General features: G+C 32.6%; 1 protein-coding gene and 1 non-coding gene across 2 annotated transcripts; one reads left to right on the forward strand and one right to left on the reverse strand.

The window, feature by feature from the left end:
- The first annotated feature begins 2,399 nt into the window (after nucleotides 1-2,399).
- TRNAI-AAU (transfer RNA isoleucine (anticodon AAU)) lies at nucleotides 2,400-2,473 on the forward strand. The gene has a single exon. It is a non-coding gene; the product is annotated as a tRNA-Ile (tRNA).
- An 8,283-nt stretch (nucleotides 2,474-10,756) lies between these two features.
- Nucleotides 10,757-19,567, reverse strand: LOC149904832 (netrin receptor UNC5C-like). Its single transcript, XM_090107580.1, has 12 exons — nucleotides 19,243-19,567; nucleotides 18,774-18,984; nucleotides 17,961-18,160; nucleotides 17,431-17,509; nucleotides 16,534-16,716; nucleotides 16,140-16,196; nucleotides 15,661-15,822; nucleotides 15,071-15,202; nucleotides 14,672-14,816; nucleotides 13,437-13,549; nucleotides 12,638-12,886; nucleotides 10,757-12,156 (listed from the first exon to the last, which is right to left on the reverse strand). The coding sequence occupies exons 1-12, from the start codon at nucleotides 19,486-19,488 to the stop codon at nucleotides 10,991-10,993; spliced, it is 2,943 nt and encodes a 980-aa protein (XP_089963706.1). The 5' UTR covers nucleotides 19,489-19,567; the 3' UTR covers nucleotides 10,757-10,990.
- Nucleotides 19,568-20,340: the final 773 nt, after the last annotated feature.

Genomic DNA, 20,340 nt, shown 5'->3' on the forward strand with positions numbered 1-20,340 from the left:
AATTTTACGATATGATTTCTAAGGAAAACGAAATTCTTGACAAAGTAGGTGCAAGTGCCAAATATAAGTATAACTAGATTTTGTTATTTTTTAAAGATTTTAAATTGTTCTATAAATACCTACTATAAAGTAAATTCTTACCTAGCCGTAAAATTAATATTATCTTTTTGTTACTTTCCAGAAGAATGATTATTTTTATTTGTTTTATTATATTTTTTAGTTTATAGTATTAAGAATGCCAAAAGAGAGCTATATTCATTTGTTTTTTAGTTTTAATAATATTTAATTATCTACAAAAGACTGATGATCCATTTGTAAGTAAAACTGTAATAGTGTAACTTAATAAACATTTCAAATTCGTAAACGAGTTTTTTTATTATAAATATTATGTCCATCTTTTAATAAATATCGAATATCCTCACTTTTCACCACGTATAAATACTTTTTTCAACAGCCCAGCTGTAAAAACATTATGTTTGGCAATAAAAAAACATGTTCGGCTTTTAGGCTAAAATGTCCGGCCTTATATAGTGCGCAGTCCGGCCTTTGCATTTTATGGCCTGGCAACCCTAAATATAGTAATTAACTGATTGTTTTGTTATTTGATGTGTGATTGTGTCATGATGATTTATTCACTTGCAAATAAGTCTATATCACTTAATGTACGAATAGCTCTAATTTTGGGATTTTTTGGATCATCCTTTCTTATAAGTACCTTTCCTTCTTGTACCCAAATATATTTATAGATTTGCTTCAACTCATTTTTTGCAGTCCAGAGTAAGTTACGCGTGTACTTAGTTAAATTTTCATTGATAAATATCCGCTTCATGTTGCCGTTTTGAAAAAGGTCGTCATTTGTTAATTGATGTGTTTTTCTTGTTGCCAGCCATTGGTCACGAGCTGTTCGTGTTCGCATAGTAACAATGACGGGGCGCGGTTTTATATCGCCCTGCTGGTTAGATCCCGCATTGGTTTTTTTCTTTTCGCCTGCCCACTTTATTTCACTGATCGTATTTGTTTCTACTCCCAATTTATTTGCAAGACTTTTAATTGTACTTTCTAAATTTTTGGTTAAGTTTTCGTCTATTCCTATTATCTCGACATTTTTCTCCTTCTCACGAACTTCTAGGTAGGCTACTCTCTCCTCTAATGCCTTATTACTGTTATCCAGGTGTAAATTTTTATATTCTAACGCCTTGATTTTTTTGTCAGTTTTTTCTTTTTCTTCGATTAATTCTTGATACTTCTCAGCATAAAAACTTATGTCGTTAGACATGGATTCCAGCGTTTGCTTCATGTTAAACACAATAGCTAATTTCTCGTTTACTTCCTCTAATATCTTCTCTGCCGAAACTTTTGATGGGTCAACCGTAATGGCGGATTCAACCGTAATGGCGGATTCTGCCGGCCCCGCCAATTGACATTCGTCACACTTCTCTGTTATATTGAATGCAATGATTTTTCCCGCACATTTCTTGTGAAATATGCCTTCACAAGACCCGTTACATTTGACTGACTCCCCCTTCACTCGCGCTATTGACAACTTACAGTATTTACACTGCACCATGTTTTTATTTGTTTTTGGAACAACAATAATCACGTACGCACCGCAGGAGCTTGCGCGTGCGACTGTGTAAGTAAATTTTGAGCCATTCAAAATAGGGCTAGATTACCCTTTTGGGGCTAAAAACTTAAAACACGGGTTGAATTCCAAAAAAGGGCTAGATTTAGCCCGGAAAGGTCTAAGGTGGCAACACTGGGCTCGCGGGTGACAAACGTCACAAATTTGCGCTCGAAAATTAGGTAAAAATGCTTAATTGTATATTGGCACAAAAACTATACCTAATTTCAAGAAAATTTCACTGTTTTTGATTAAAATATATAAAAATAATAAAGGTTTTTTGATTTTGTATTGTGCATATTTTAGGCATATCAGTCGTTTTTAGTGCATATTTCGGCCTTTTTTAGTGCATATTTGCATGCATATTTTGGCATTTTGTTAGTGCATATGTCTAGTTATCACTATTAATATAACTGAATGAAAATGTATTGAAATTTATGTAGTTAAAACCTCAATGGGTTCTTATTCGTTATTTCGTTTTATAATACATGTTTATAACCAGCTAAGTTCAACAACTTCAACTTTAAGAAGCAATCATTACCAATATTAATTTTTGTTTTTAAAATATTTATGAAGTTAATTTTTTTTTACTTATATTTTGTCTGTAATGAAATGCAATCAAGACTTAGATCAAAACAATTTCATCTAAGTCTTGATCGCAAATTAAATACTGCGTGAATAAAATAGACTCTACTATATAAGCAAGTCAATGTATGTTGCATATTTTAAAACTTTTCTTCTATTTATCGCGAGTGTATTTTTCAGCTACCCACCCATCGGCCCATTAGCTCAGTTGGTTAGAGCGTCGTGCTAATAACGCGAAGGTCGCGGGTTCGATCCCCTCATGGGCCAAGTACCTTTTTTAATACTATTTAACGTCTCATACCATGTTCTATCCTCATATTTAAGTAAAATGATGATTGTCTACTATCAAATTGGTTGATAAAATCATCGCTAACATTTGGCTAACATATATAATACTTTCTTTTCTACTCGTATAGAATTGATTGTCGTCTCTAAAATTATTGCCTCTACAATTAATTAAAACTGCCTAACAAGTGTAATTTGTTTATCAAGTTAATTAGTTAAGAATTTTTAAGGAAACACAATAAAATGCAGTTCCATCAAGAGGTAACAATACAAATTATAAATTATATCAATTTAATTACCTACTAAATAAAATTTAGAATCTAATAACCATGTAAGTACCTATGTCTTCTACACATACACAAGGGTCTTCAAAACACTACCTACATAATATTATAACATAATCTCATCATACCATGAGTCCAAGGGGCGAAAATTCCCAAAGTTCCCTTCCATAATCCTATAGTTACTAAAGCCTATTAGGGTCCATCTGTCACTAATTGCTGTCGATGCTTGTAGGTGACGCGTCACGTACTGTATCGGCTTGTGATGGTTTTGTTTCGAATGTAAAAATCTTTATTTAGGGATTATACTACGTGACATAATATTACTTTGCTTACCAAAAACATGGTTTTATAGGTGTACAATTATAGGTGGCCACGTGGTATGAAAGTTGTAATATTTCTTCTTTTATTTGAATAAATTTAAAAGAAAATCACAAATTTATAAATGAGTCATTTATTACAATCCTAATACTGACTCTACATACAAAATCAAGTAATCGAATCAACTAATAATTTTTTTTCATTCAAGATGATTGAAACATAAGGATTGAACTAGAAGAAGAATATTTCATTAGTCTCCTAATTATCCCCGTATTGAATTCAATTTCGTTTAAATTATTCTATTGTTTGGAGTAGAAATTATTCACAATAAATATACTTCGAAACAAACCTAGTGTACTAATTGCTTCTGTTCTACACACAATTCTCACTCATATTTCTCTTACTCCATCACTCGTTCCTACACGCTCCACTAAACTGATGAGACGTATTTATCATAGCTAGAACCCGATTCAAACAGTAGCGTAGTTATCAGGGTTTAGGTGGAGCAGTGCTCCAAGGCCCTCGAGGTCAGGGGGCCCGGAATCTTAAAAGAAAATCTCAATCGAACTGAACTCACGAAAATGTATTCCATTAAAAAAAATACCAGGTTGCAACTTTTGTAGTCGTTACATTGTTTTCTCGTGGTCGTTGAAAAACCTAATTTTATTATTTTCTTGTGTTTGATTTTACGCGTTAATGACATTTATTTATATTATATGAATGAGAGGTATGACCGTCAAGATCGATCGTCAACATCTTAGTCTCCCCGTGACCACGCTTGCTTGTGCGGAATCTTGGGTTTAATAATATAATGAATAAATCGGGTTTAAAATTCGTTAAAGTTTTTAATTTCTAAAGGCCCAATATTATTATTTGCCCAAGGGCCCTTGCTTACCTGGCTACGCCCCTGTATTCAAGTAGCGAGTGTTAAAAGCGCTATTTGTTACCTTTTGTGATGCACTTCGGCCCATTCGGAACGCTTTGTCTCATAATGTGATGAATCTTTCAATTTGAAATATTATGTCGATCGTATCGTTATTTGTGAGGGTAAAGTGGTTTGTATTTAGGGTTTGTAAATGTATACAATACGTATAACGTATTGTTATTAAAAGTTATTTAATTTATGTTTTTAATTTCAGGTACTGCTGAGAAGATATTATACAGGGTATAAATTCTACAGGGTTACCGAACAGTGTTAAAGTTACAAATAAAAAAAATAATGCAAAATTTATGTTATTTTTATTTGTTTAAATAGGAAACGTACTTTTTACCTAAGAAGAAACTATATAAACATACATAAAAAAGATAAAAAGCTATATATTTATAAAATAGTACCTACAAAGAAAGTCAACTCTTTCTTTTAATGCTAATTAATCCTTCAGTAAATGCTAGACAGCTACCGCAGCTCTTTATAAGATCACTGGAGGGCCCGTGACGTAAGCACCCTCCAATTAGACCAGCCCTTAGCGGGAAGTGTTTTTAAACGATTTCATGGCTACGTCTAAACTCTAAATACTTCTAGAAGTTTCGTAGATAGGTACTATAAACTGCATTGTACGTGATGTGACACGCGCTACTTGATCATCGGGTCGTGTATTTTTGTAAGTTTCGAGGATTGTTATCTTCATTTACAAGTATAATATATTATAATATAATATATATTATAATATATTATATATATCATATATTTATAAACAAGTAGGAAATATTATTTCTAATTATTATTTTTTTTTTTAGAAAGAAACCAAACGTCTGGTTTTAACTCTTATAATATACTAGCTTTCCACCCGCAGCTTCGCCCGCGCAGTCAAAGAAAAACCCGCATAGTTCCCGTTTCCGTGGTATTTCCGGGATAAAACCTATCCTATTTCCCGGGGTTAAAAGTAGCCTATGTCCTTTCTCGGGTATCAAAATATCTCTATACCTAATTTCATGCAAATTGGTTGAGTAGTTAAGGCGTGATTGAGTAACAGACAGACAGACAGAGTTACTTTCGCATTTATAATATTAATATAGTATGGAATATCTAAGTATTTGAATGATATCATGTATGTGTATGTAATGTATTTTATTCAATATTATAAACAGATACAATAAGTATTTATTTTTTTAAATTTTATTCATATCATCATCACACATGATAATACTTCACCTTGTACCTACATAATATTGTTTCTAAGAGATACTTTTTAATTATAAGTTCCCTCAAGAGCAGTAAATTTGATGTAGCATGTGCTACACCGAAGCGTAGCGGGATTAACTAGAAATTGGTAAAAAAATTGATACATTCCAGAAGAAACTTAAATCAATTTACATCAAGTACCTATATCTTTTATAATTATAAATATTACTAATGATATAAAATACTTACGTAAAAACGCTGTAAACTAAGTTTTAAATGTTAAGATAAGGAAATATTATGCAACACATAACAGAATAGCTAATTACAAATTATCTCCAAGCGAAGTCACAGGCAAAAACTAGTCTCACAAAAATGGAAGTATGGACACGAGACAGCCGAAACTCATTACACGGACCAATGGAGTCGCATCTTTGATCCAGTCATCAGCAGGAAATCCTGCCCAGCCTAAAGGAAATTGTTCCCGAGTTTTCTAGAACCCAGTTGGCAATTAACTAACTGCTGGAAGTCTTAATTGAATAAGTTCTTTGTTCTTTTAAACTTCATTGAATTGTGCCGTATCTATTGGATTGGTTTTATTGGATTTAAGTGAATTGAATGGTCTTGCTAATGTATTTTGTAATGTTAAAATGTATATTAATGTCTTAGGGAAGGGTTAAAACATAATATTAATTATTATCTTTCATATACCTACTTTCCATAAATATAGGTACTCTTCCTCCATAAATGGACTATCTAACACCAAAAGAATTTTGCAAATCAGACCAGTAGTTCCTAAGATTAGCGCGTTCAAACAAACTTTTCGGCTTTATAATATTAGTATAGATTAATAATATTTAAAAATAAATTCTTTACATTGTGATTCACTTCTATACTACGTATTCTATAACTTCTATATTACGAAAAGGCTTTGATGATGCAGAATAAAATATTAGTTTCTCAGTATTCTGGGCAGAAGGCCGTACATTCGTATAACACCTTCATCTTTATTAAGGGGTTTCTTTAACCGAAAGGAAAGACAGCCCGTGAAATCTTTGCCTTTTCACATATCATAAGAGAAAGCGATTTAAATATTTTATTATTTCAATCTGTATTGGCAAAAAATATACGTTATATTTAAGAAATGTTTGTTTCATTGTCTAAAATATATTTTAAAACTAGTGGTCCGCTTCTTTCTCCGGCTTCGCCCGTGGTACATATGAAAAATAGATGTTGGCCGATTCTCAGACTTACCCGATATGCACAGAAAATTTCATGAGAATCGGTCCACCCGTTTCGGAGGAGTATGCAGACTAACATTGTGACACGAGAATTTTATATATAAGAAGATATTAAGAGCAAACAACAAATCTTACAAACAATGCACATGACATGAATTATGAATCATAGACAAAGTATTTTTTATTAAAAGTGCTTTTAAACGGGAAAGTATGTTAACTGATGAGGCCATCATCACCACTCATAAGCATTCGTAGTGGTCGAAATCGAATACGCTTTACTTTCGACTAAAGTAGAGTTACACCCAGTCCATCAAGTTTTGATTGTTTAAACATGACTTTTTTTACTACTTTCGTCTTTTGTTTTAATAGTTCTCTGTCCAAAATGTATAATCTTAATATATATAAATCTCGTGTCACAATGTTTGTCATCAATGGACTCCTAAACCACTTAACCGATTATAATAAAATTCGCACATGTGCAGTTCGATCCAACTTGAGAGATAGGATAGTTTAAACATGTAGGTACCACGGGCGAAGCCGGAGCGGACCGCTAGTTAATAATAATATCTATCTAAATATGTACCGAACACATTTTATGTAACTCAAATATTATCCAATTTTCACACTTCAATCGCCCTCTCCTGTACCACAGGAATACAGAGTAATGTAGAAGCAGGTATTAATTATTAAGCAATGCAATCGCGGGCGCTTCCAACCCGAACGTAAATACTTGAATACTCTGTATTTAGGTCAGAGAACACGGGAACCGTGTCGTACCTATATTATTTAGTGATCATACGCATTTTGAAATTATTTCAATGTGATATTGAAAAAAAAAATTAGGAATGGATTTTCACAGTGAAAAAAATCTTATTAATATCTTAATTGAGGTACAAAATGTCTTAGTGGAACACAAATGGAAAATTAAATTTGTCTAATAATAATGTATAAATAGTTTCAGTTGAATACTATTACTAACTTTTATTATTAACTTTATGTAGTACCACACCCCGGACACTCCATACAAAATGATCGTTTTGACCACGTTTTGACAGTCACACTGTAGAGACTGCAAATGTGTGTGTTAACGCTTTATTTATGGTTGGCACATTTGTGACTAGCGTAAAAAAAAATTCGCGTTTTTCTGATGAAATACATCCGTAAACAGCACAATATCTAACCATTTTCTACGAAAAACGATAATCACAAATCCAAAATAATAAAATTACTTTAAGTCAATTTGATTAATGTTGTCAACACAGACATGTATATATAAGTAGACAACGCAAGTACCGCGATCTGTATGAAAACCAAGCGTGTCATATTTTTTGTACTGACCTTGACGCGTTATGACGTCACGAGCGCTTTTTAGTGATGTTAATTTCATTTTACGCTAAATCGATTAGGCCGCCACTCGCGCGGCGATTCTAGTATCGTCCTATCCCATCGAAGTAAATCGAAAGAAATCAGATCAAACTAGATCTATGTCTAAGAGGTAGTCAAATAAATGAATCGTAATCGATTACTAAATCGATTCAAGACAGAAAAATGATAATTACCATAGACAGAGGGATGATAAAATAAAGTTATAAACCTTTTAATATTCTAACAAGTAAACTAATGTGTTTTAGCTTTTTCTTACATATGCCCATTGAGTTACCATGTACTACGTACTAGAGAGGCCATCGAAAGAAAGTAATGAAACTGTCAATCAATCAATCTTTATGTCCCGTTGCATCGATCCATTTTCCTTTTATGTTCGGGTTACTTGGAAAACTGAAAAAACAAACATAGTCTAAGCAATAAGGAGTTTTCTTAAAAAACTCCCAAGATGACACTTTAACTAATGGCGTCCATGTCATAATATTTATTTTTAGTACCTTTGTATTAAAATACTTAAAAGTTCTAGGTCAAGTCGTATTAAATGACAAAAAAAATCTATGCCTTTTTTTCTGAAAAATTGCTCCTTCAAATTATCATTTATCTGTTCGATTATAAAATCGATTAGAATCGAGAACTGTTGCATCAAATGAACATCACTAACCACAAAATTGGACAGAAAAATGAGAACAGCAAAATGAGAAGACGCTATTCATTGCTTGTTATCATACGACGCGATCTTTACCGTGCCAAGTAAAAGCCGCAATGTATTCCGAATCATTTCGTATGATTTGGTATCCGTGTTTGTCACGATCGTTTTCCACAGATATTCTTTATTTGATTTTAAAATAAATAGTGCATATTCTGATTAGAAAATTACTTACCGGTGGAAGGAAACATCTCTGCTAACTCGGCCACTCACAGCTGTGGAGTTTCTACAGTTAATAACGGCGTAATTCGGCATTTTACTTTATTCAGCTTCACGTCTTTCCTTGGCGAACTGCAAGCGCGGACTGAGTGTAGGCCAGCGTCAAGTAAGTTTCATAATCGTAGTTTGGACACGGGAAGTACATACACTCGCTTAGTCTATCTTGATATATGTCCGTGGTTGTCAATCTTCGTTGCGTATCGTCCTTGCAGAAAAATATGGCCCATTTTATGTCTGATCGCGCGGGGGTGAGGTAAGTTTAATTTTGGCGGGAGGCGGAGAGTGTCCGTTCTGTAGCGTTTAGCTACTATTATGTATTCTGTGGTAGTACTATTAACCTTTAAAAATATGATATCACAGATAAAAACTAATTTTATCCTGACGTGATTCGTCGCTTTCCCTTTCGTATGGTCAAATTTATCGAAATCGGTTCAGTGGTATCAAACTTTAACATTTATTATATAATTAAAGGTGATTACAGTGTAACTACATACACAATTACACAAATTATAAAATTTATTATTATATATTATGTTCTGTTAGAGAAACGAAAGGCTTCTGTATTAAGCATTAGTTTTTTAACCAATATTAAAGTAATAACATTTGCAATGTGAATAAATGGGTGATAAATAAAACAAATATCTTCAATTACTTATATTTTATTTCAAAAATTTAAACTCACTACTCTTATACTTATCTAGTACCATTTCTATTTGGTTCAGAAATTTACAACTATTTATGTTTGAAACATAATCTTTAGTATAAGCACTCTAGGCCTACATTTTTACAACAAACATCTAAAATATTGTTTATATAGCTTTATACAATACTCCAAAAGAACGCACCGTTATTAATAATTTTCAGAAGTATTGATAACCAGAAAATACATCTGTGTGCGTGCTACAATATTGCAGTGTGCGTAACACAATATATTAATGACGTCACACAAAAGAAATATACATTCAAGATAAAATACAAAACACGGAAGTATTATGAACTAAAGCAGAAGTTTACAATGGTCAATGTTAAAGATAAGCCACGAAATGTTAAAATCAATTCGTGAACAATTAAACAGTACATAAGCTTTTAAAGTTTCACAATATACCCGCAATTAAATTAAGAGCAAAAAAGTTCTTGTAGGTACAGAGCCAATTAAACGTTATAATAATTTTAAAGGTTCACAATACAGTCGCAGTTCTATAAAGAGCCGAAAATCGCTTGTAACATTTCGATGCGTTGTTGCTCCAAGAATCTCGCTTTACGCTCATACATAACACTCTCACACAATATCCTTCAAGCACTTTTCTACCAGTCGACCAACACAATGGAATCTCAACCTCAATACTGAAATAGTAAAGTCACGGTGGTTTAAAGAGCGATAAGCGGAGCGGCATATAACGTAACGTAGTGCGCGCAATATATCATAAACATAGTGATTTGTTTTGTATTGCCATTTTAATTAGTCTATCGAAATTGTTAATCATAAAAAGAAAGCAACACAAACACATAACATAGTAATTTGACTGTTTTTGTCTTTTGTAACTATAAATGTATTTAAGTTGTAATCTATGAACAATACCTATAACAGAATAAAAAAGTATTTTTTAATCAATAACATAATCAATAAAGAAGCTATAAACTGTAGTAAACCAATAATTTCACCCTATACTATTGTATAGGAGACGAAATATAATCGCAGATAGCAAAAAAGTCCGACCATTAAAGGCTCTCTATTTAATCCGCTCCTCTTAACCCAGAACACAGCCTTAGTAGGCTTGAAACACATGATCCTGCGTACTATTGTGTGAGCTGCTAGATGCAAGCACTTAAGTAGCGAGAAAGTGCTAACATACAACACGCTTTAAGATCTTTTTATATAGGTAAGATGAAAATAAGTTGTAGGTACTAAATACATAAAACAACAAATTCCTAGTGTTGGTAGATAGGTAGAAAAACATAAGTTTTCGCATATAAAAATTGAAATCATCTCTTATGAAATAAAAATATTGTCTATTAAATAATCTATGGCGTGATAAGACTAGAATAAAGTGGCACTCGTGAACTAACTAACTTAAACTAGGTTTGCAATATCTCCTCTGTAAAGTAAATTGTTATGAATGTATAAAAGTATTAAAGCAGTGAACGGTGCATAACGTAAACCTCATCGTAGTACAAATAAAACATCCTTAGTACTTCACCATCAAAATTATTGGAACAATTTCTATCAGTCTAATTCAGAAAGCAGCGTCTTTCGACCACTGTCGCACAATCCACCCGAGACATTTCTCTAAATATCCTTGACAAATTAACTAGCATATTCGCGTCGTTGTTCCTACAAATCCACAAATTCAATATATTCTCAGTTGGCGAACAAGTATTAGAAAAATAGTAGTAATACGACGACAGTTTCAACTTTTCTGCCAACAACCTCCAATCGTTCCCTTTAGACGACTGACTATCCAATAATTTACAAAGAATAACTCTATCTGATTTCGTCAATACATTAATCCTATAATGATTATTGTCCAAAGAGTAATTATTTCTTTGAATCCCATTTCGCTGCGTATAATTATACCTACCCTCCTTTTTGGATAGCGACGAATAATTAAATGGATTTTCGAGGATATTAACGCTATAACCCATCTCCACGCCTGAGTAACTAAAACGCTTATTACAACTGAGATTCGAATTAAAATCGTTCGTTTTCAAATTGAAATTGACGGAGTTCGATTGCTTTTGTTTCTGATACACAGTAACGTTGAGTTCCAAGCAATTAATCGCGTCGATTTGTGTCAAAGCAAATACGCAGTACAAAGACCTAACGCTCATATTCCAGACGTGTAAATACGAAAGGTCCTGGTACTTCGCTTCCGGCTGAATCTTCCAGCCGGTTCCAACATCCCTAACGTTAAAACACAAATCCGAGCAATTTTCTTGAAAGTACAACGTCTTTGGCTCACAAAGCAAAAAGCCACCGGAACGTCGCTCGTTCTCAAAACACTCATAAAAAGCGAATGGAGTATCGTTAAAAACGCGTACATTTAAATTGTAACCATCTTCGCCGGTTTTATTAACGAAAATAGCGATTTTTAACAATTTAGCGTCCAAGCCGTTGAAACTTCTTCCTACCAATACAAAGTCACTTAAAAATTCACAAACTAAATATGCTTTGCCTGGATCGACTTGAGCGAATATTGGAGTTCCCGGCGTTTCTTGACCTAAAGTCAGAACTTTTCGCCATTCTCTAGAATTGACTTCTTCTGGTTTTTGAAGAATTGATAGCATCCAGCTGGAGTTTTTCAAAGCTGCACAATGTGGGAAGGTAAGAACGACTCCTTTGCTAAAGTGAAAATTCTTTGGGCCGCATCTTATAACGGGGCTGAGTTGAGTTTCACCTGGTAAACAAAACACATTTTTATGTTATAGACTTTCGATAAAACTTTTATTTAAAGAAAAAGCTCTTAAATCGCGTAAAAATAAAATTGAATTAGAGCAGACGAGACAATTTATTGCCAATAATATAGCGACACTGAAATAGGTCCATTTGATTTCACCAGACGCTATCTTAGTTGACCCAGACGACAGTATTGTTGCGGTTTCTTTAATTTATCTAAATAAAATGCAAATGTAAAATTGTTATTATGGGATATTTTAAGTCGTGTTTTGTCCGTTGATAAGGAGTAAATCCCTCCTTGTCAGGAGTACATACATTTGTTACGAATAATTATTAAACTATTAAATTATATAAGGAATAACTCTCTGGCATTAAATAATAATTAGCAATATTATATTTACATAATTTTACATCTTTTGACCACATTTTATATTTACTTATTTTGTTGTAGATCCCTATTTATCTTTGTAACGACCACTCACCTTCTTGTAACAAAGGTCTATTCCAATCTTCATCAGTGACTTCAATAGAGAACAGCTCTTCCTTTTCAACAACCCCATCAGGCACGAACAAACTAACGCCACATTTATTCAAGTTCAACCAATCGCCATCGCCAGCCACTATTTTTGATACCGTTGTCTCCAAATATTGATGAAATTTTGAATTTACTGACGCGTTGTTTTTCAGAGATGGCGACATTTCTACACTATCGTTACCGTACGACGAGCCCGCTGAAAACAGTATTGGATTGTATATTTCGTAGATAGATACCCATGTCATGTTTCTTTTATATTATGACTTATGTACATTCTTATGTACAATTTAAATGTTGTTTATTACTTTTATAGAAAAACAAACTTTCATATGATTTAAGCAATTATTTGTTAGAATAATGCCTGGTTAATTTTTTGTGTGATAAAAAGTAAAAACATTAAAGCTACTTTTGCTAAAATTTCCCATGCAAAAATAGAAATACAAATATTTCATTCAATATGCGTTAAAATTAACGCTACTTGCAAAGCTTAATAGAAAACTAAGAACATCGATCAGTATTAATTCGTTTCCAGGGAAACAAAACTCTTTATTATCTATATTTTAATAACGTAGATAACATTTAAGTCTAATATTTATCGCTGTATAATTAACTTTCAGAAAGGAACAGTATTATGAACTGAAAGATTAGTTTATTAAGCAATAATCTTGCAGAAATCGTAACGCAAATAATCAATATATAATCCTACACACAATAAAATAGATGCCTTTCAATGGAAGGCAACTCACAGCTCAGAAAGCAGCTGGAGTCAGATATTTCCGACCCCACGTTATCCTTGCAAGCGAACTTTTCCATTTGATTCCGACCTGTGCTTACCTCGTGATCAATGGGCGCGATGTAACTGAAATAAATGTATTGGTTACACTGATTCTGAATTCTATATTTAGTTATAGCATGCAATTGCTTTATAAATTGTTAAGAATATAAAAAATACGTGTGGCTCTCGAGGACTGCCGCGGTAAAGCTATTGCATAGCATCGCTGTGCCGGTTGGAGTGGGGGGTGTTAGGTTTTTTCGTTACGGAATTTTTACATTCGGTCGTCGCGCTCATAGTCTGAGATAAAAGCTATGTATTAGCTTAAAAATTTGATCGCTTAAATGCGGATTCGATGCCTTGTGATATTTTTTTCCAATCTTAAAATTAAATGATTATCAGGAGGTCCTAAGACATTTCTTTTTTTATTACTGATTGTTATATACAATATCTAGTCCTTTATAAGTTCATAGGGCTAAAGTCATTTTATTTTTGTTAAATCCTTCGGTTTAATGATTGCTCTTGAACTTTATATAATGTGTTGTCTTCGTTAAATGATTAGCTTTGTAATTATAATGTATTGTGTAATTTCTGCCTCTTTTTTTAATTTTCTCTATTCTCTATCCATTAGTTTTTGGTAAAAAAAGTAATGAATCGTCGTTTTGATGAATCCATCACTATGAACCACTGCGACAGGGCGATGTGACGTGAATAGAATAAAGTTTAGTTTGAAAAATCCCGAAGCCAAAATAATAACTGAGTTGCGTTGGCCTTTTTGTTATACAAATTGTTTTTATAGATAGAAATATTTAAAAAAAAGTAATTGAGTATTATTATGATAAATTATCTTTCGTACTCCATGAAACTATGCCAATTTATTGTATTAATTTTGTGCTTTTGACTTGACATGGTGCAATTTTGAAAAATGTTTTTTTTTATTAGGACCAAAAAATGTTTTTAGATAGGCTACATAATTATTAATTTAAAGATTATTAACTGTGCAATTATTATTGAGGCAAATGTAAACCAAGTAAATATGCATAAACATCCAAAAATATTCGAATAACTGCTTTAAAGGTATTGAAAGGTTTGTGTTGTGCATATACGAAATATAAATAAAAATATATATAGATAAATATAATCACTTAAGAAAATTCGTGTCTAATTTACTTTTTCTCCAAAACCTGAAACTAGTTTTGATCTCCTTACCTGTTAGCCAATTGTGGCACTTCATACAAATGTTCATGTCTTGGATTCGGTCTGTGCGTCTGTCTCACCGTTTGGAACTCCTCGTGGATCAAGTCTGGCTGGTTTGTGAGTGTTCTCTTTATAACGTTACCGAAATAGTTTGACCCTACGGTGTGATAATCGATGAATTAATGTTATGAAATTATTAAGTATTTGTCTTAAACAAACTAATTTTTAAAATACTCATAGGTATGAAATGCTTACAGTTCCACGAACAAACATTTGATCGAGTTCGTGGATAATGGTTAAAATACATAATTCTATTCTAGAAAATATAGATTAATATGGGTCACTACAAATATTTGAAAGCAAAATATAAAACTTCATTACTATTATTTATCATATAGAAGAAAAACTAACCTGGTGGTGGTTTAACATATGGAGAATCTTCGTTCATTTTAATTTTCATATATTTTATAACCAATACAGCCACTACGATGAAAATAAGAAACGCAATGGATATTATTACAAAAAGCGGCCAATATGATGATCCTGTAACAAAATTAAACGTGTACATATATATCAATAAATCTTAAAGAAGAAACATAAATCACACAGAAAACTTTCTATTTTAAATATTGAGATTAATACGTGGGTTCACAGCTCAAGAAGTCCAAACATGTCCGAGGGGAAAATCTTACCATCATGCAGCAGATTTAACTGAGAAGACCTAAGTTAAGGGAAGCTAGCCTTTACTGATATGCGAAACCAGTTATGGTGTCATTATCATCAAGAAGCTCATGTTAAAAAGTGCTAACTACCATGTAGACACCTTGCATACAGATCCTGTCAAGGATTATTTATCAACTGATCCTTACCGTCATGCAGCAGATCCGATTTAGAAGTCCGTATACATAATGGACATTGCGCGACCTGGTAATCCTTGCCAAGACAAGCAGAGCTGTTATTGTTTCCTTACACTCATGAAGAACCTGTCAAGGAGTTCTTACCATCATGCAGCAGATCCGATTTAGAGGTCCGTATACACAAAGGACACTGCGCGACCTGGTAATCCTTGCCAAGGCAAGCAGTGCTGGTGACGCAGCGCCTTCGCCGTGTTTGCAGGCAGTCGGAGTCGCAGCGCGACCATTCCGACCATTTTGACCAGCGACCTGGTGAAGTATGTGATTCTTTAACGGAGTATTCAGACCATTTTGACCAAAACTTGGTAATGTATGTGATTCTTAAATGGGTTGGTAAAGTACTTGATTTGAAAGAGGCAGATCTTAAGCTTTCGTTTGTCTTATTAACATTGATAGAATGTCATGGCTACAAAACTATTCCATCGCATAGCAAAAATAAAGCCTGTGTATTATTAATATAATAATAATTAATATGCAACTAAAACTTAAACTCAATCACTGCAGTAGCTTTGTCTTTGTTTTCTTAAGGCTACGGATGACGCATGAAATACATAAAATATACTCACCGATTATAATATCTGATGATTCATCTGCTAATTCATCCAAAGTATCGACGTACACATCTGAAAAATACTACGTAATTGAAACACAAATATAAGTATTTTATCCATTATTATTAGCAATGTAAAAAACGATGTAAAAAATCTTAAGTTATTCAAAATAGAGAGAGAAATCTGTGCGCCATGACGACATTAAAATCTAATATTTTACAATTATGTACAAGATAATGTTTAACTTCTTCAAGCTATAGGAACTATTCTTTCTAAAATATCTTCACATAATATTTACAAGCCAATGTTTGACAAATTATTTAAATATGTTAGCAAGTAACGTGAAAAAGAAACGTTAACAAAGTTCATTTATCGTTCGTTACTTTTTTATCAACTAACAAATATTTACCTAAATCACAATCAAAGCAATCCTGCGTTCTTTGAACACTAGGGCCAACACACGCTTGTCCGCCATTCAAGGGTCTGGGGGAAGTGCAACTTCTGACCCTCCTCCTCCCTCGACCTTGGTCTCTGGGCTGACCAGCGCAGTAGCAGTCGGTCCAGGCTGACCAACTACTCCAGCCGCCGTTTACTGACACATAATGTTAACATCACAATAATATTTATGAAGAAGAATTTAAGAAAATTGCAAAACCTCATTATATTATATCAAGTTTACATGGTTAAATTGCTTGTTTCTTTATAATAAACTAGTGGTCCGCCCCGGCTTCGCCCGTGGTACATATTTCGCAATAAAAGGTAGCCTTTCTCGGGTATGTCCTTTCTCGGGTATCAAAATATCTCCATACCAAATTTCATGCAAATTGGTTCAGTAGTTTAGGCGTGATTGAGTAACAGACAGACAGACAGAGTTACTTTCGCATTTATAATATTAGTATGGATTATAGGTAAGGAACTTAATTGAATTCGAATCAAGTCGCAGTAATCGTTTTATTACAAAGAGGGTACACTAACGGTGAAGAATTTTCTCTCGTAACATTATTTTCTTTGAACAAATCTTCTATTTCTACAAAAAATCTATTACTTTACACTGTGAATGAATGAATTTTATTCTTGTATTGTTCTTGCAAATGAAAGAAGAAAGTTTTTATGCAAATAGATAATTAAAAAAAAATCATCAGTTATTAAACTTGATTTTAGATAGTATTGTTGAATTTTCTTAAACTGAAGCAAATTAGAATGATATAAATACCAATAATAGTAAAGTAACACAACCATTCATATGTACAAAAATAACAAATAATAGAGAGACGCATATTTCTCACATGTTATTATTGAAACTCACCAAAAACAGTTAAGAGAGCGGGCTCCGACATTCTTTTCCCGGCAACATTTTCAGCGACGCAGGTGTAGTTCGCCATATCCTGGAAAATAACTTTGTCTAGACTAGCACCTTTTTTCACCCTTAACGAAATTCGTTGGCTGTGAAATGATTTTCCCTACATTATATTACATTGTCGCTTTCAGCTGCTGAATATTAAATCTTTTCCCGTTCGTTTATTTAGAGAGAGTATTTCTTAAAATAGTGTTCAGGTATTTTTATATTTGTGGAAGTATTAATCTGACAATTCTCATACTATTACTTATGGTTAGTTACTTATTTAGTTAACGGTGCTTATCCAATTGTATCACCTTGTCTATAAACTTAATTTATTTTTTATTACCAATAATAGTGGGTTGCTATATGCAATATCAAACTATACCTTATTCATATAATCTCATCAAACTTAAGTAGTTATGAGCGATCTATGATCGTTAATATGGTATTTACATAGAAATAAGACTTCATAACATTACATCCACTTCATATCTTACCATCAAAGTAGCCTGCTTGATCACCAAGCTGCCTTCCTTAGTGATCTGAACATTATCATCAGCTACTACCGGGGCTCCATTCTTCAACCAATATGCTTGTGCAAACGGTGCAGCTTGAGGTGGATCACATCTAAATGTTACTCCGCTGTTCAAACTGACTAATTGTGACTGGGGAGCTATTGTGAAGTGCTTCTTGATGTCTACAAAGAGTAAAAGATTGATAGTGTACCTTCTATCTTAACACACACTAAGGTCACATCTCAGTTAAACAGCAGGCAAGATTGTGATCAAGCCCTTCCCTTTCGCCCAATAAAAAAAATGTTATTTGTGCTTTTTTATGATTTAAACCACTAAAGTATTTAGGGTATTTAATCGGTGATAGAAAGTCTTAGGACTGGCCAAATTATATGGATCAGATGGATTAAAATTTGTTAATGTGAATTTCTCGGTAAATGTTTTTGAATGTCATATGAATTTTCATTTCCATGTAATAACTTCGTAAACAATTCATGGAAAGTCTATAAATAAATATTTCTTGCTAATATGTGAATTTATCTGTAGGTATAATAATATCGTGATCAATTGTTAATTGATATTTTGGATAAAACGTTTCGTTGTCAATTTAGGGTTTAATATTAAACACTATTGAAAACACAAAATATGAGCCTCATTCCTAAGTTAAATCCTATTACCCAGTTTTTATATATAAATCAAATAATAAAACAAAACATTAACTTCAAGAACACAGGTTTGATGTAGCAAAATAATCATTACGTAATTCTTTTACTTCTCAATTATCGTCATTATACTTACAAGCCAGTTCAATAGTAGCTGGTTGGCTCCAAATATGCCCTCGACTGGTCCAAGCGTTACAAGAACATTGATATTTATCACTTCCAAAATATTCTTCAACTTTATCTCTTGTGACTTTGTACTCTCCTTCAATAATTCTGACGCCAGTTTGAGGATCGACGAACTCAAAATTTAGAGCCTGCGTTTTAACTCCGTTACAATTAAAGTATACCTAAAACATTCGGTTTTATGAGATGTTGTTAACTATTTGTCCCAACAGGTTTTTTTTTTAAGTAGTTATAATTCAAACATTTTTTTTACAGACATGGTATTAATTATGTTAAATGAAGTCTTTGGTTAACACAAAGAAATATGGAAATAATGGAAATGAGATACAATATTATCTAGATCATTATTTTCAACGATTTAATATTTTTTTAGAAATTTTGTATTCTTAAAAAATATGATTTGTATCAATTAAGGCACTTACATCTAAAGCATTAGCAGCCCGACATTTCAGTATAGCTGGTTTGTTTTTAACAACATACGTATTTTCTGGCTCAAGCAAAAACACGGGCAAATTATCTTTAGGCGTGTGTAACGGTAATTTATCATCTATTTGCGAATCATCATATTTTGCTGTTACAGAATCTGGTGAACCTTTGTAATTAGTTTCTTTATAATCATAATCTAAATAACTTTGTTCTGCTTCATCTTCTTCGTCTTCCTCTTCCATTTCGTCGTTACTTTCAAATATTGGCGGTAGAAAATAATCTTTTATTTCATTTTTTGGATTATTTGTAAGAAAATCAAGTGGTTTTTCATCATCATCTTTATCGATACTAGGAACCTCGTGTTTTTTGCCATCTAAAAAGATATTGTAAGTGATGCTGTGTTTTAACACAAATAACACAAATTATATATAAAAGTATTCAAACTAATTGTTACAGCAACCGAAATAGAAATAGAAAACAATAATATATCATAATGCAAATGGTGTAACGTTACTTTTTTTTCAAATACTGTTATACCAATTTTCATTAAATATAATCTGTTTCTTATGTTGAACTAAATGTAATAAATCTTAATGAAAAATACAATTTAATTTAAAAAGTTCTGTGTTCTGTTCAAATTAGATTACAATACAATTCGTTAAAATTACAGTTAATAATAACCAACTTCCAAAACATTATTTTTACCTATATTCCATTTTATAAGTATGTAAGTAATAAATAAAAACAAAATTAAATTCCGTATAATGATCATAAAATAAGTTAAGTACTCACGTGTCACCGCATCTTGTCCATCAACAAAAAATACCAATTGAGCAATCACTAAATACACCAAAAAATTCACTTCCATTTATAGACTCAAATCCTGTAGAATATTTTAAAACAACAATTATTTGCCCGCGAACACCATATTCTTCCATAACTATTATCGAATCACATTTTCAACACTTTTCATACGTTTAAAAGAACAGAAAACTTCGACAGGAAAATTTCGTTGCGTAAAAGTTTACGTAAAATGGCGCACACTGAAAACGGTGCTATCGTCACGGGATGAAAAACAACACTGAGGGTAAAAT

The sequence above is a fragment of the Colias eurytheme genome, chromosome 11 (assembly GCF_061535395.1).
Source record: "Colias eurytheme isolate Ceu_HAF_F1 chromosome 11, ilColEury1 Martin Lab GWU primary, whole genome shotgun sequence".
Lineage (NCBI taxonomy): Eukaryota > Metazoa > Arthropoda > Insecta > Lepidoptera > Pieridae > Colias > Colias eurytheme.